This window comes from Dipodomys ordii, unplaced genomic scaffold (genome assembly GCF_000151885.1).
Source record: "Dipodomys ordii isolate 6190 unplaced genomic scaffold, Dord_2.0 Scaffold212, whole genome shotgun sequence".
In the NCBI taxonomy this organism is placed as follows: Eukaryota; Metazoa; Chordata; class Mammalia; order Rodentia; family Heteromyidae; genus Dipodomys; species Dipodomys ordii.
This window is the reverse complement of record NW_012267428.1, coordinates 342,306-358,198: the sequence shown is the minus strand read 5'-3', so window position 1 is coordinate 358,198 and position 15,893 is coordinate 342,306. Positions and strand designations below refer to the sequence as shown.

Below are 15,893 nucleotides of genomic sequence, written 5' to 3'. Positions count from 1 at the left end.
AGAAAAAAGCCGGAAGTGGTGCTGTGGCTCAAGTGGTAGAGCGCTAGCCTTGAGCTGAAGAGCTGAGGGACAGCACCCAGGCCCAGAGTTCAGGCCTCATGACGGGACCCCCCCCAAAAAAAAGGCAGGAGTATATTTTATTTTGATTTGATATTCTATGCACTTACCCGCACATGGCATATTCAGTCACACCGTTGAAAGGGTTTGTGAATAAATATCACTGCTGTGCACACACTAAAAGAACAAATGTTTAGAACTGTTATTACCTTGAAATTCTTTTGATAGGACTTATATTGAAAGGCACGTTTTTGAAGATCATCCAGAACATATTGCAGATCACTCAACATGACCTTTATTTTCTCTGGGTCCGTGGAAATATCCAAAATCTGTGGATCCTGTAAAATTAAAAATAGTGTTTAGTTAAGCGTTCCTACTGTTTGTGAAGGTCACATACATTAGATGGGTTAATAAACACTTTCAAAAAAGGTTTTAGAAGCTAATGGTGACTTTCCATTTTGAAGCATTATAAAAATAGAAAATTGTATAAAGATGTATCATGGGCTTATATAATTATTTATTATTATTATTAGTTGTAGTAGTAGTAGTAATAGCAGCAGCAACAGTTGTAATAGTATATTTGAAATGGAGTCTTGCTATGGTTCCCAGGCAAGCATGGAACTTGCTTTTTAGTCCAGTCTGGCTTCAAACTTGTGATCCTTCTGCCTCAGACTCTCAAGTGCTGGGATTACAAGCATATACCATCACTCTCAGCTGTAGTTGTTTATAAATTGTAGCTAATATAGTCTACCTCATTTCTTTACTTCCTATACATCTTCAACAAATAAGACATCAAGTAAGGAGAGGTGAAATGAATATAATAGGGAAAAGAAAAGGATGTGATAGAGAAAAAAATCCCATTTTACAATAAAGGAATGGAAAACCTTTTGAATTTTGAGAGAGAATCTAAGGAGATTAAGGAAAAACAAATTCAGTTTCTTCTCCTTATACTCTAATACTAGGTATGTATATATTATTGTGCATGGGCTTTTCTCTACACACAACAGGAAACAATCAACTGCATGTCTTCAAATTCAGTTTAACTTTAACACTATCTACCTGGAATTAGTGTGAGATACCCCAGATTGAGGTCTCTGTCACAAGACTGCCTCACTTTCAGATGCTAATCACAATCCTCTGCTTAGCTTATCCATGCCTTGGAGTGATCTGCTACATGTCAAGCTTCTAAAGACGCCTTCCCTTCAATTAATTTTCTAGAATTTAGGACATTACAATGAGAGCAGATGAAGAGAACTTGAGTGAGGTATAGGAAAGGGGCTCAAAGGCCCAACCACCCTCCAGGAAACTGCATTATGTTCAGCTATCTGGAAGCTTTTGGATTTTAATAGAAACTATTACACAAGAATGTTTGAGGCATGATTGATTGTGTTGAAGTGTGATTAGACAAAAGAAAGGCCTGATGTAATGTTAATAGTTCTACCAGAAAAGTGCAGCAAGGTCTGTTCAAATTCTTCCTAAACTCTGTACATAGTTCCTTTCTCCAAGGTGCAGGACAAGATCTCTTTTGAAATGGGAGTCTTACGATCTACTATCAGAAAATTTCTTTATGCCAGCTCTAAGACAGAAATGTGGGGCGAAATAAGAATATAATTTCCATTCCTATGGCCTACTTTGGGGATTCTGAGGCCTAAAGTACCCTAACATTTTAACAAAAGACTCTCTTTTTTTACACTAAAGCAAAGTTTATTCAGAAACCAAGAATAAAAGGCCAAATACTTTAGCCTTATTGTTTGAACCATTTAGGAAATATTAAGGGTTATGGGAGTTATGAGCCAGGAACTCCATAAATATAAATGCATGTAGGGCTGGGAAGGTGGCTCAGTATTAGAGCACTAGCCTTGAGCTGAAGAGCTGAGGGACAGCGCCCAAGCCCTGAGTTCAGGCCCCACGACTGGACCCAAAAAAAAATAAAATAAAATAAGTGCATGTATATAAAATTACAGGGAGGAATAGAAGAAATGAAGACTATAAATGTCAAGACATACGTTTTCAAGATGATATTTTAGGGTTGAATGAAACTCCTTTGCAAATAGAGTAATTTAGGAGCAAAAGAGAAGGAACTCACTAGATTTAGGAGAACCTGTGAAAATTTAGAGACATCTGAGATTTATAGATACAGTTTGGGAAGACCAATCAATCTAGTTTATTACTTCTTCTTTTATGTGGCCCTGCATTCAAAGTGGAAGACATGCTCTAGAATAGGGAAGCAGTAACTGTCCAGGCAGAAGATACCTGTATTGAAACACTGGTTTGATGAGGTATTTTGGGGTCCTAACATTCTTGTGTGTCTTGATTTTAATAGTGAGAACTTTTGAGAGAACTGATGAACCAGAAAAGGTTTGAGATGAGGATGAGAAAGCTGCAGATTACATCTATGGCGGAGATGATGGCCTGCTGTAACGGCTGCCTGGGAAATGCAGGTCCAGCACAATCACACTGCAATGGCAGCTGCTAGGGTCTGGCAGGTGGACTGCAAACTCACTGCCTCCATCCACTGTCAGGAAATACAAGAAGTAAAAGAGGATGCTAGCAAGGGTGAAGCAATGTTACACAGGGAATTTAGATTTTTGAGTTGAAATGGAATTAATCAAAAGAGGTCCAGTTAGGATAAAGGAAAACATCCTAAAGGGAATAAATCATATCAATGGTCACCCTCATGCTTTCTATACTTTCTCAAGCACCAGGAATGGGGGTCTTGACAGGAAGATGAAAGCATTTATAGAAATAATCAAATAACAGTTTGTTTCCAAAGAGTGTCTCCAAGCTTAAAAAAGAGTACTTGTTAGAGAGACTCATGCTATCATTTTTTGTGTATTTGAATAATGCTACTGGGCTGGGAATGTGGCTTAGTGGTAGAGTGCTTGCCTAGATGTGTGAAGCCCTGGGTTTGAATCTTCAGTACCACATAAACAGAAAAAGCTGGAAGTGGAGCCGTGGCCCAAGTGGTTGAGTGCTAGCCTTGAGTGAAAGCTCAGAGACAGTGCGTAGGTCCTGAGTTCAAGCTCCAGGCCTGGCCAAAAAAAGAAAAAAAAAAGAAAAGAAAAAAGAAAGAAAAAAATCATGCTATTTAAGAGTCTTATGTTCTACTGATTGAACTAGCTGGGCAGTGATTGAATCATACTATTTAAAATGTGTCATTACATATAAAAATATGCTAGAATTTTGCTTTTTTAATGATCTCTCTTTATATAAATGTATCATGGAAATTATTCATGCTTTCAAATAATCTAATAAATATACAATACAGTTAAAGTATAGAAATTAACTTGTAGACTATTAGCTACTGAAAGCAGACTATGTAAACTTAAATACTGGTTCTACCATTTATCTGTGTGATAAATTAATTAATCAATTAATTTCCTTCTCTGTAAAATGTGAATAACAAAGTCCTATAGGTGTTTGGAGAACTAAATGAGTAATACACACACACACACACACACACACACACACACACACACAGAGATAAGAATGCATCTAGAAGTATTATTCTTTTTCATTTTTGCCCCAAACTTTAAATATTCCTAATGTCTACCAACTATGAAATGGATAACTAAAATGTAAAATATGAACCCCATCTCAATCAGTATAGTAACAAACATGGATAAAACACACACATAACAACCTGAATGAATATCAGGAATATATCAAAATTAAATAAAGGGGCCACTATGTGATTCTAGTTAATTAAAGTTCTAAATCAGGCCCAAACTCATGTGTGACATTAGAATTGGAAGTAGTAGTTGTCTTTGGAGATGAAGAAAGGATCAGGAAGTACTATTGACATGAGAAGTGGATACATGGAAGTATTAATTCTGGTAATTCATGGAGGTATATAAGTATTATGCTTACATATATTTTTGTCTGTGAGAAAATACAATGTAATGTCACATCCTAAGAGCAGTGCTTGACAAATACTACGCACATAATCTTATATACTTTAATATTTCCATGTTACAAAGGTGAATTTATACTGTAGTCACCAATGTCTGTATTATAGTTCTCCAAGTGGAGGATTATCTTCATATATTTTATTAATCTTTGGTTGATGGCCAATTTTTATTTACTAATTCTGTCTTGATGTTATATCAGTGATACTTTGCACAGATTAAAATGCAAACATCTTGTTTTAGCTTACCTGTGCTTGTAGTTTTATTTCATTCACCTCGTTGTTTAGTTCTTCAAGATCTCTACCCAAATGCTGACAAAATTGTTTAATGCATGTTTCTCTGTCGCCCACTGATTTATCAATGGCATTCCGAACAGCAACAATGGATGGCTTCATAGTTGCAAAAACAGCAAAGTCTTCAGGAGGTGTGACCACTTGATACTGGTCAATAAGCTTATACATTTGAATCACTGTATTTCCTTCCTCTTCAAGGCTTTCAATCTAAATAGAAACATGGGATGTTCATTACATATATAAGAATCAGAGTATTTCAACTTTGAAAAAATATATTTTATTATCTTTAAGTGGTTGTACAGCAGAGTTGCTGTTCAACAAAGCAGTTAATGAATACAATGTATCTTGATCAGTGGCACTCCTATCCCTCCCAACTCCACCCTTCCCCCAATTTTCTTAATTGTGCAGGATATGCATTGATAGGCAATGTAATCATTACCTTACTCATGTAACTGTAACTCCTCTGTACACTAATTTTACAATAAAAAACAACAACCAAAAAAGACAAACGAGAGTCTCATGGTTCAAGACCATTCAGGAAAATATTTGTTAACCAAGATCCCCCATCTCAATCAGTATTGGATAGATGTAGTATACATCTGTCACTCCAGTTTGTGTGGGAAGTATAACTATCAAGGTTACAGTCAACAGCCCAGGAAAACCTACAAGAACCTACTCAAAAATAAGTAAGTCAAAAGGGCTGTCCGTGTAGTTCATCCCTAACAAGTGCAGTTTCATATGTGCCAAGTCTAGGCACACTCTTTCTTACACAGTAACTTTACAGAGTGACCCTGGCTCAGGCATGGACTGACTTTCCAGATCTTCCTCCCTCAGTAGCCTCACCCACTCCAGCACACACATGGGGCTGGGATGGGCAGCTGCCTCTGTTGGTGGTGAGGGTTCACACACTCCTCTTAGACACTTTGTGCCATCAATAAGTTAGTTTACATACAAACACCAAAGTAGGATTCGTTCTTATGCTCCTCCCTCCATCCAGCACTGCTGCTCTGCACCTCCAAGGTTCAGAATTTACTGGTCCCTATTCCTAGAGGTCCTCGTACCTAGTTTATGTGCTCCACTTCCACAACTTTCACATGACCCTACCTATATAAGCCCTTTCCTGTATCACTGTACTCAAAGTCCAAGTTAACATTTTACACTACTCTTTGCCTGTGTACTTCCTAACAATCTTCTTGGCCTGCCCTGAAATCTTGTATAATTAGCCTACTATGTATCTCACTACCTTTCTAGATTTTTTACTTACAGAGAACAGGATATGCTTTCTGCAGATATCTTCCAATACAGAAAAATACTTCGTACACACTGGGCACAAAAATGGTATCAAACTAAAGGGAGTTGAGTAGAAACGTGTAGGTAAAAATAAATACTAATTACAAGGCATCTCTGCTGTGGGTGGTGCTACACACACACATACAAAGAAATGCACTTTACTGGCAAAGAAAAGAATAGGGATTTTAAACAGCCATAAGGAATGAAATTATGTCATTTTCTAAACAATAAATGTAATGATAGTGTAAAATGTAACTATAGTGTTCTTTTTTTGCATTTGCACAAGCTAGGGCAAACAAAGCAAAAGAATAAAACAACCAAGGTCATGAAAGTAAAAGAGGCCTTGTAAGGAGGTGGAAGAGGAAGATAAAGGGAGAGGAAGGAAGGGGAAATAAGAAAGAACAATAGAGGGGCTGGGAAGGTGGCTCAGTGGTAGAGCGCTTGCCTTGCATGCTCAAAACCCTGGGTTCGATTCCTCAGCACCACATAAGCAAACAGAAAAAAGCCAGAAGTGGCGCTGTGGCTCAAGTGGTAGAGTGCTAGCCTTGAGCTGAAGAGCTGAGGGACAGCGCCCAGGCCCAGAGTTCAGGCCCCATGACCGGACCCCCCCCCAAAAAAAGAAAGAGCAATAGAGAGTATAAAAATAATTAAGTACATTGTATTGCCTATATGGAACCTCTTACTCTGTACAAGTCCATATACACAAATTAAAAAATTGAAAATATTGCCTTAATCAGAAAATACTCTTTCTTCATAGCATATCAATTACCAAATCCTGCTATTGTCATCTTACCTCATGTCTTTGTTCATTTTCTTTCTCTTAGGAATGCTTACCAGAATGCTTGGTATGCCTTAGGACACCATTTAAATGTCTGATCCTCCACAAACTCTTCTGTACCTGTAGGCAAAAGTGACCACAGACTTCCTATCCCTATCATAGTATCTTGTGTCTGGACTCATTATTTCAAAATTGCTTTTGTTCTACACTCAATTCCTTGAAAGCAGGTTTATTTACTGTAATTCTTGCACTATAGTAAGTGGTGGTCAGTGAATTTGCTGATTTAATGGATGAGGTTCCAGAAAAAGGTATCTCTTGTAGAGTATGAGGAACTGCTTTTTCAGCATAATATCCAGATAGTGCAGATTACTTCTTGGAGATGAGCACACATAGGGTGGCTTTTCTGAATGGCGTAGCGTTCTGCTACCACCCAGTTATAGCAGTTGTCTTCTGCAGCCATTGAGTGATATGTCATTCTCCCTTCCTGACAGTTTGTAAAACTGAAGGAAGGTCCAGAATCCACCTGCCAGATATTTAGAATGAATAAGAGATCTTTCTCTTTCTTAGTGGCTGGAGCTGTGGGTAGCCATATTTCCTACGGAAGCATTTAGAAACAGCTTCTAGTTTGCAGAGAGGAGAGAGAAGTCAGAGAAGAAGAATCAGGAAGAAGACTCCCTGGTATTCCTATAGTTGTTGCATCCTGGATCTAGATAGTCCCCAAACCTAATTATCTTTGACATATTGTGTGTGTGTGTGTGTGTGTGTGTGTGTGTGTGTGTATGTGTGATTGAGATACAGAAAGAACTAATCTTTTCATTTGCATCTTTTGAGTATGTTATCTACTTTTTACTCCACACTCCACCTTCCCACTTAAGCTGCTATGAGTTAGGTTTCTTTCATTCTTAACAGAAAGGTTATGGACTAGTATGCAAAAATAGATTAAGGGTTAAGACTTCCTCTATGAGTAGTGTCTGGATTACCTTTCAATTATCATTCACTGAAAATCAGAATTACAAAAAACTATGGTTAACAATACTCATTTTTGTTCAGAGACCCAAATTTAAATTCCAGCTTTAACTCATACAAATTCTGTGACTTTGAACAATATAACCTATTTTGTTTCCCATTTTCTCATCTGCAGAATGAAGACTAAAAATTATCCATTCTTCTTGTGCTTTTCTAAGGATTATGAATGGAGTGCCTGACAAGTAGGGGGAAATTCATTAATGTTGACTGGGATAATTGCTATGATATAAGGCATCCATTTACTTTGTCTAAAAGAGTTATTGACATTTTGACAGCTTTATTATGACCCTTAGCCCCTTTTTCTTATCATATGTTTTTTTCCAACTGTAAGGTCTGGAATACTGAGTTATATGAGCTAATCTACTCACCCGCTCCTGAATTTCATCAAGAAACACTAAGCTGTTAACATATTCTATGGTAGTACTTGGCATAAATTGAAGTTTGTATTCTGCATCTTGTGCCTCAGAGATGATGGCATCTACTTTTTTCTTGCTTAAACGAGGAAGCATTAAATTTAACACCTAAGAAAGAGAAAACATGAGTCACAAATACTTGAATATTTGTTATTTCAATATGTATTTTATATAAGTCCTGATGTAAGAGGTGTTTATGAGCTGCTTTGGATGAGAAACAACTTCATCTCACCTGGGCTCATAAATGAACCAAACAGGATAAAAGCTGGGGATTTCAGCCTCAATTTTATGTCCTTTGTTCTGAGACATTCCATCCTGGAATCACTTGGCAACCAACTTGGGAAGCCATGAAGTTGTGGACCCACTCACCAGGTTATCAATGACTCTTTAATAAAAAAAAAAAAGACTTCAAAGTGGACTGTCAGACCACTTCTTTTCCACTTCTGGTCACCCCTGACTACCTCTACACATGCCTGAGACTGGAAATATTGTAATTATGTAGTCCTTCCCCTCCCTGCCACTGGTCCTTTGGCTATTTAAAATACTCATGTTTGTACCCCCACAGATGGCTGAAGATGGGCTGAAGGGCTATCTTCCAGTGGTATTTGTGCTGTGTAATAAATCTCCTTTCGGGCTGGGAAGGTGGCTCAGTGGTAGAGCACTTGCCTTGCATGCTTGAGGCCCTGGGTTCGATTCCTCAGCACCACATAAGAAAAAAGCCGGAAGTGGCGCTGTGGCTCAAGTGGTATAGTGCTAGCCTTGAGCTGAAGAGCTGAGGGTCAGCGCCCAGGCCCAGAGTTCAGGCCCCACGACCGGACCCAAAAAAAATAAATAAATAAATCTCCTTTCTCAGCCCTTCATCATGCCTCTTTATTTGACATGTAAGGGTGTGGGGCTGTATGTGACAAATGGAACTCCAGGAGTCTGGGTGTGGGGTTTAAAACATTGATTTCCCTCACTGGACATCTGTTAGGTCAGTGGTGTTGGAAGCAGTAGTGTATACGAAGGGAATTTTCTCATTAAACCACTGCTAGTCATACAAACCAAAAAGGAAATGATCTTAAACAGTTTATCGAAATCCCTGATTCCTTGTGAATATGGTTTCTGCTTCTTTGTCCTATGTAGTGGACATTGTACTGCCCTCCCAGGCATCAATCCCATTCCTTTCCTGGTGAGTGGAAAGCATGTGATTGAGGGGGATTGATCCATATTGAGAGTAAGGTTTTAGACTCTCCAAGCCAAAAGACAGGGCAAAGGACAGAGATTTATTACACGTCATTATATCTTTGCCGTCCTTTACAGGGACAGACACTGGTCTTAGATTAAAAACAGAGTAATAGCTGGGCACTGGTGGCTCATGCCTATCATCCTAGATACTCAGGAGGCTGAGATCTGAGGATTGCAGTTCAAAGCCAGCCCAGGCAGGGAAGTCTGTGAGACTCTTATATCCAATAAACCACCAAAACAGCTAGAAGTAGAGCTGTGGCTCAAGTGATAGAGCAAAAGTTCAGGGATAGCACCTAGGCCCTGAGTTCAAGCTCTAGGGCCAGCACTGTCCCAAAAGGACCCTTTCTGTCCTTCCACTTTGTACACAAACGTGGAAAATCCTAGCCTATGGAATTTTCAACAACCATTTCACAAACATGACCAAATGCTGGCCCCTTAGAATGGAGATGACTCATCACAAGCTCTAAAAGGAGAATGAAAGATATTGATTCCTTGGTGACATTGTTGGGCTACGAGATTACTGCCCTGGTGTCCCCCTGATCTTTGGACTTTTTAGATGTATAACTCCATACACTTTCTGATTTCTTAAGCTAGACTGAATTTAGCTTTCTTTGGCTTGATATACAGTAGTTTTCAAAACTGTGTGTTGAAATTGATCTTTCCTAATTATGTGCATTTTTTCTTTTATAGTAGATAAAGAAGCAAAGCGCTACAAGAAAGCTTATACTCAGATAAATAAGCAATGACAGAACAGATAATAATGATCAAGTCCACAGTCATTTCTATGAAGTTCTATCTTCTATCATCTATTCCAGTGTGGTAAAGGTTTTCTCTTTGTATCAGGGAGTAAGTATTTCAGACTTTCAAGGCATAATCTCTGTTGCAACTATCCAACTCTGCCCTTACAGTGAAGAAAGAAGCCAGACAACATATAAACTGTTTTAGATATGCTCCAAGAAAACCATGTAGACAAAAGAAGCCCTGGATTAGCCCTTTAGTTCTCCAGTCTCTGCTCCATATCACCTTTCTAGAAGCACTTGAGAATATACAAGTATAACTCTAGATCTTTAGGAACAGTTTCAGATAAGCAGATGTTCCCTTCAACTTGATCTCAGTATTCTATCATCAACCACAAGAACACTGAGCGGTTACAGTGGTCTCTCTTCTGAGAAAGTCTTGAAATAATCCAACAAAGGAAAAAGGGATAGAATCAAAAGAATATCTTAGGCCTGCAGTTCTCTCTTGGAATGCACATAAAAGCTAACTATATTTTCAGTAGAAAAAAATATGGGACTTTTCCGCAAAATTAGGGATGGCAAGTACTCTTATGTTAATTTCATCATGTGCAATAAGAAAATCAATGTAACTTTGCTTTTGTTATTGGAAAATTTTCTGAAATAATTGTTGAGATCATAACTTTTCTCAGCTCATAGTTACCTCCAAGCATCTCAAAGGTGATGGAATTAACTTTTCTTTTAGTTGCTTAGTGTCAATGAGCAGCAATCCCACATTTCTGGTGGGTTTTAGAGCGAGTGCATCCTTGTGCTGTTTGTGATACTTTTCCAGTTGTTCACTAAAGAACTTAACATCTGCATAAAATGATTCACAGAAATCATAAAGTAACATCATATTGAATGTTCAAAGATTATTATAAAAATACTAAAAAAAGTCACCATGTTAATAGCCTTACACATATTATCGATACTTAAAATAAGTATAATTCTGAAATGTTACTTCAGAATGCTTTATAATATTTTTTCTTGAAATACAAAAACAATATTTTCCAATGTAAACATTTTTTATAGTTCCTATTAAGGGATAAGAGATGAAAATCACTTCAGGCATACCTTCACTATTGCATTTCATGGATATTGTGTTTTTAGCAACCTGAAAACTATAGCAATCTTGCTTTGAGCAAACCTACTGGTGCCATTGTTCTAACAACTCAGTGATTATTGCATATGTAAACAATGAAGCATATTTAAATTATGGTGCATACGTAGTTTTTAAGCTACACTATACTGTGCAGATAACATATGTATTGGAAAACAAAATATGCCATCGGCAATATTGTGAAATTCACTTTATGGCAAGGCTGTGGAAGGAGTTCACAATCTGTCTGTATGTCTGTAACTGCCTTAGAGGACCTCGCCTCTAATCTAGAGTTAGATTGCCTGGAACTTGGGCTTCATGATACTTCAAAGTAAATCATACTGAAGATATTGACAATAAAAACTGGAAACACAAGGGCTCAAATATAGCTAAAATTATTGTCCTCCCTCAACCCTCAGCATCTCCCTGCTATTCCAGCTCCTTACATCATAGCCAAGACATTTACTAAGGTGCATCTGCTATAAGCTGCAGCTGTATTTTGATAACCTTCCTCCTGCCAATTTATCAGTTCTCCAACCCACTCGGAACCAGTGGAAGCTTGATTATCCTTGGCCACACATTTGTTGTACCATTGATCAGATACCTAAGGATATACAATTATATAGACTCATGCCTATATTTAAAATTTCTGTATCCTCTCGGTCTCTAAAAATTTAACTAATTTAGAAGATACAGCGGATTCAATGAGTTATTTGGATTAGGGCAATTTCAAATGCCAGACTCCCCATGTGATTGTCACTGTGATGTTGCAACATAACATGAGCAGTGTCATGTCCCCATGTCCTGTCAGTTTACTTCTGTTAAGTATCAGTGTAACAAGGTGGCCAAAAATAGTAGAAATAGGCTCATCTATTTTTTTTTTGTGGTGGTTGTTTCATTTTTTTTTTTAAAGTGGAGCCTTACTTTGGTGTCTTGAAAAATACAGTCAGTTTCTGACTTTTAAAAGTTAAGGGACAGGGCAGCCAGATACGTTTACTTCTTGGATTAGATCCTGGGATAAGCTAGTTGAAACTGTTTAACTTGGAAAACTTTAAATATGAAATTAGTTTAATAATCTCATAAAAAGGAAGGAATTGTTGTCTGCTTCTTTTCAAGGAGATGTGATACTACTATTTTGGTTCTGTAGGATTTTTTTTTTAATGCCAGTCCTGGAATTTGAACTCAGGACCTGGGCACTGTCCCTCAGCTCTTCAGCTCAAGGCTAATTCTCTACCACTTGAGTTACAGGGCCACTTCCTGTTTTCTGGTGGTTTATTGGAGATAAGAGTCTCACGGACTTTCCTGCCCGGGCTGACTTTGAACCGTGATCCTCAGATCTCAGCCTCCTAAGTAGCTAGGATTACAGGCGTGGGCCATTGGCGCCCGGCCAGATTTTTTTTTTATGCCAGTCCTGGAGTTTAAACTCAGGACCTGGGCACTGTCCCTGAGCTTCCTTTTTTTATTTAATTTTTGTTGGTCATGGGTCTTGAACTCTGTGCCTAGGTGCTGTCCCTCAGCTCTTCAGCTCAAGGCTAGCGCTCTACCACTTGAGCCATAGCACTACTTCCCATTTTCTGAGTGGTTTATTGGAGATAAGAGTCTCATGGTCTTTCTTGCCTGGACTGGCTTTGAATCTTGATCCTCAGATCTCAGCCTTCTGAGTTGCTAGGATTACAGGCGTGAACCACCGGTGGCCCAGCCTCCAGAGCCTCTTTTTGCTCAAGGCTAACATTCTACCACTTGAACCACAGCTCCATTTCTGGCTTTTTGGTAGTTTACTGGAGACAAGAGTTTCTCAGGGGGCTGGGAAGGTGGCTCAGTGGTAGAGCGCTTGCCTTGCATGCATGAGGCCCTGGGTTCGATTCCTCAGCACCACATAAAGAAAAAAGCCGGAAGTAGCATTGTGGCTCAAGTGGTAGAGCGCTAGCCTTGAGCTGAAGAGCTGAGGTACAGTGCCCAGGCTCAGAGTTCAGGCCCCACGACTGGACCCCTCCCCCCAGAAAAAAGTTTCTCAGACTTCTCTTCCCTGGGTGGCTTCAAATCACAATCCTCAGATCTCAGCCTCCTGAGGAGCTAGGATTACAGGTATAAGCCACTGGTGCCTGGCTAAGAAAATGTGTGTGTGTGTGTGTGTGTGTGTGTTTAAAGACACAGAATTGTTTAATTATTTAACTTAGAGATAAAATGTATACCTTAAAATATTTCAGCATAAATTTATGGGTTGAAAGAAAACCAAAAAATATAGGGAAATTAGTTATAGTTCATGAGGCAAGGTATCAACATCATTAATTTTGTGTATAAAAATAAAGCTATAAATAAATAAATATAAATTATGTTCTTTATGGCTTTAGTTTTTCATCTTTCTCCAATACTGAGGCTTGAATTCAAGGCTTTGTACTCTTGCTAAGCTTTATTGCTCAAGGCTGGTGCTCTACCAGCTGAACCACACTTCTACTTCCAGCTTTTTGCTGGTTAACTGGAGAATATCAAGTATTAATCTGCCCAGGCTGTGTCTTAACTGTGATTCGCAGATTTCAGTCTCCTAAGTAACTAGGAGTGAACTAGTATGATCTATTGGCACCTGGCAAATGCTTTATTTCCATAATCATCTGAGAAGTTCCTTATCTAAAATTTCATTTACATATTGTAGACTATTTTCTTTTGTCAAAAACAGTAAGACTAATGAAGTAATTTTCCCTTGAGTTTAATTTCATGGCTAAGAGTTATTGATTGGTATCTACCAGGTCTCAAAATATGGTCCCAATAAAAAGGAATTAACTCCAATTCTTGTCATAAAAAAGTTGTAGGAATTGGTAAAGTGTGTATATATTACCTTCAACTCTTTCCTATATTCAAATCTTAAAAATGGTTCAGTTTTGTACTAAAAGATAAGCCATTAGTGAGAAAGTACTCCCTGTGTTTCTTGAAATAAAGTAAGATTATCAAGCAAATACAAAGAGGAAAGTAATTCTCTGGAAAGCAATCTAGAAGTGATTAAATTCTTACTTTTGAGTAGAGCTTTTTTGAACTATGCTTTCTGCCACCCAACAAAAACCAAAAATATTATAAACCTTGGTCTCTTTATAAAAACAATTAGTAAAGACAAATGGAAAAGTTACCAGGCTCCTGAAGTTTAAGAGCTTCTAAATCAAGACTTTCATTTTCCTTGTAGAATAACTGGAACCTTTCAAATGTCGAAGCATATAAGCGAGCAGATGCAAATGCTGCATGAATGGTTTCCTAAATTTTATGCATAAAGATAAAGAAAACCATGACTTTCTTAAGCAGATTTCAATTCACTTTACTTGAACACACAGAACACACAACCCCCCTCCAAAAAATCCATAATTTTTTATGCTAAGGATAGATACACAGGAAATATTATCCTTGACATCAATGCACAGAGTCAATGGATTGAGAAAGAAACTCAAAAATGTTTCAAAATTCATATCCAAATCTGACTTTTGAAGAATTGTGACTTATGATCAAAAGGAAGCACAGTTGTGGATTTTTTTCCTGCTTTGTGGTGATCTTATATATCACTAGTAAATATATGGCAAAGGGGCAAGGCCTGTTTGTTTTCTAAACCACAAATTTAATGCCTTAATCGAAATGTTTTTGGACAAATGTCTACAAGTTTAAGCAAGAAATGTATTTGCTTGCTTAATCTTACTGTGAAATCCTTTGCTGGAAAGTTTCTGAAATGTCCTTCATACTTTGCCCTAAGAGAAACCTTTTCCTCACTTCTTTTGGACTTGGCTCCAACCTCTCTTTCTCCATACAATTATTTTTTTCAAACCAACATAATCATTACAATTGCAGTCTTTTTAACATCCAGGTTCAACGTATATAATCATAAATCCTAAGTCTATGACAATTAGGATTTCTTTCTTTCTTTTTTTTCTTTTGGTCAGTTGTGGGACTTGAATTCAAGGCCTGGGGGCTATCCCTGAGCTCTTTCTTTCTTTCTTTTTGGTCCGGTTGTGGGGCCTGAACTCTGGGCTTGGGCACTATCCCTCAGCTCTTCAGCTCAAGTCTAGCACTCTACCACTTGAGCCACAGCGCCACTTCCGGCTTTTTTCTTTTTGCTTATGTGGTGCTGAGGAATCAAAACCAGGGCCTCAGGCATGCAAGGCAAGCACTCTACCACTGAGCCACCTTCCCAGCCCCCTAAGCTCTTTTTTTTCAAGGCTAGTGTTCTACCACTTTGAGCCACAGTGTCACTTCTCATTTTCTGGTGATTAGTTGGAGAGAAGAGGCTCCCAAACTTATGTTCTGGGTTTGAACCGAGATCCTAAGATCTCAGATTCCTGAGTAGCTAGGATTACAGGCGTGAGCCACCAGTGCCTGGCAGGATTTCTTTCTTTCTTTTTTATTGTAAGGATACTGTAGAGAGAGGTTACAATTACAGGAGTAAGGTAATGAGTACATTTCCTACCCAGCATTGTTACTCCCCCCACTTTGTTTTCCCCTACTATCCCTTCCCTCCTCCACCCAAGTTGTAAAGTTCGTTTTCAACTTAGTGTCTTGTTCATCTCATTGTTACAATGGGTCAACCTGCATCCTTGTTTCTTTTGTTTGTTCTTCCCCCATGGTATAACCCCTGTTGTCACTATATTTGATTCCAGTGCCCTGCATCTTGTATATACATTTTTCTAATTTGGGGAGGAAAAGGGAAATAACAAAATGCTGAAACAACTATTTTGGGGGAGGGGAGTGGGGGGTCTGGTTGTGGGGACTGAACTCTGGGCTTGTGTGCTGTCCCTCAGCTCTTCAGCTCAAGGCTAGCACTCTACCACTTGAGCCACAGTGCCACTTCCGGCTTTTTTTTTTTTTGTGCTTATGCGCTGAGGAATTGAACCCAGGGCTCTTGTATGCAAGGCAAGCACTCTACCACTGAGCCACCTTCCCAGCCCCAAGGATTTCTTTACTATTGGTCTTGGCCCATGACCCACAGACAGCACCTTATACAATAACAGTTTTAATTTTAATTTTTCCTATTTCTTATCAAGACTTCTTATAGATGTAC

At 38.5% G+C, this 15,893-nt stretch overlaps 1 protein-coding gene across 1 annotated transcript in view; it reads right to left on the bottom strand.

The window, feature by feature from the left end:
- Dnah6 (dynein, axonemal, heavy chain 6) overlaps positions 1-15,893 on the bottom strand; it is a 195,288-nt gene that overhangs the window by 144,518 nt on the left and 34,877 nt on the right. Inside the window, exons 12-16 of the mRNA XM_013035434.1 lie at positions 13,984-14,104; positions 10,430-10,581; positions 7,721-7,873; positions 4,214-4,465; positions 267-395 (exon numbers count right to left, since the gene is read on the bottom strand). Of these exons, the coding sequence (XP_012890888.1) occupies positions 267-395; positions 4,214-4,465; positions 7,721-7,873; positions 10,430-10,581; positions 13,984-14,104 (807 nt within the window). The remainder of the gene's footprint in view (positions 1-266; positions 396-4,213; positions 4,466-7,720; positions 7,874-10,429; positions 10,582-13,983; positions 14,105-15,893) is intronic.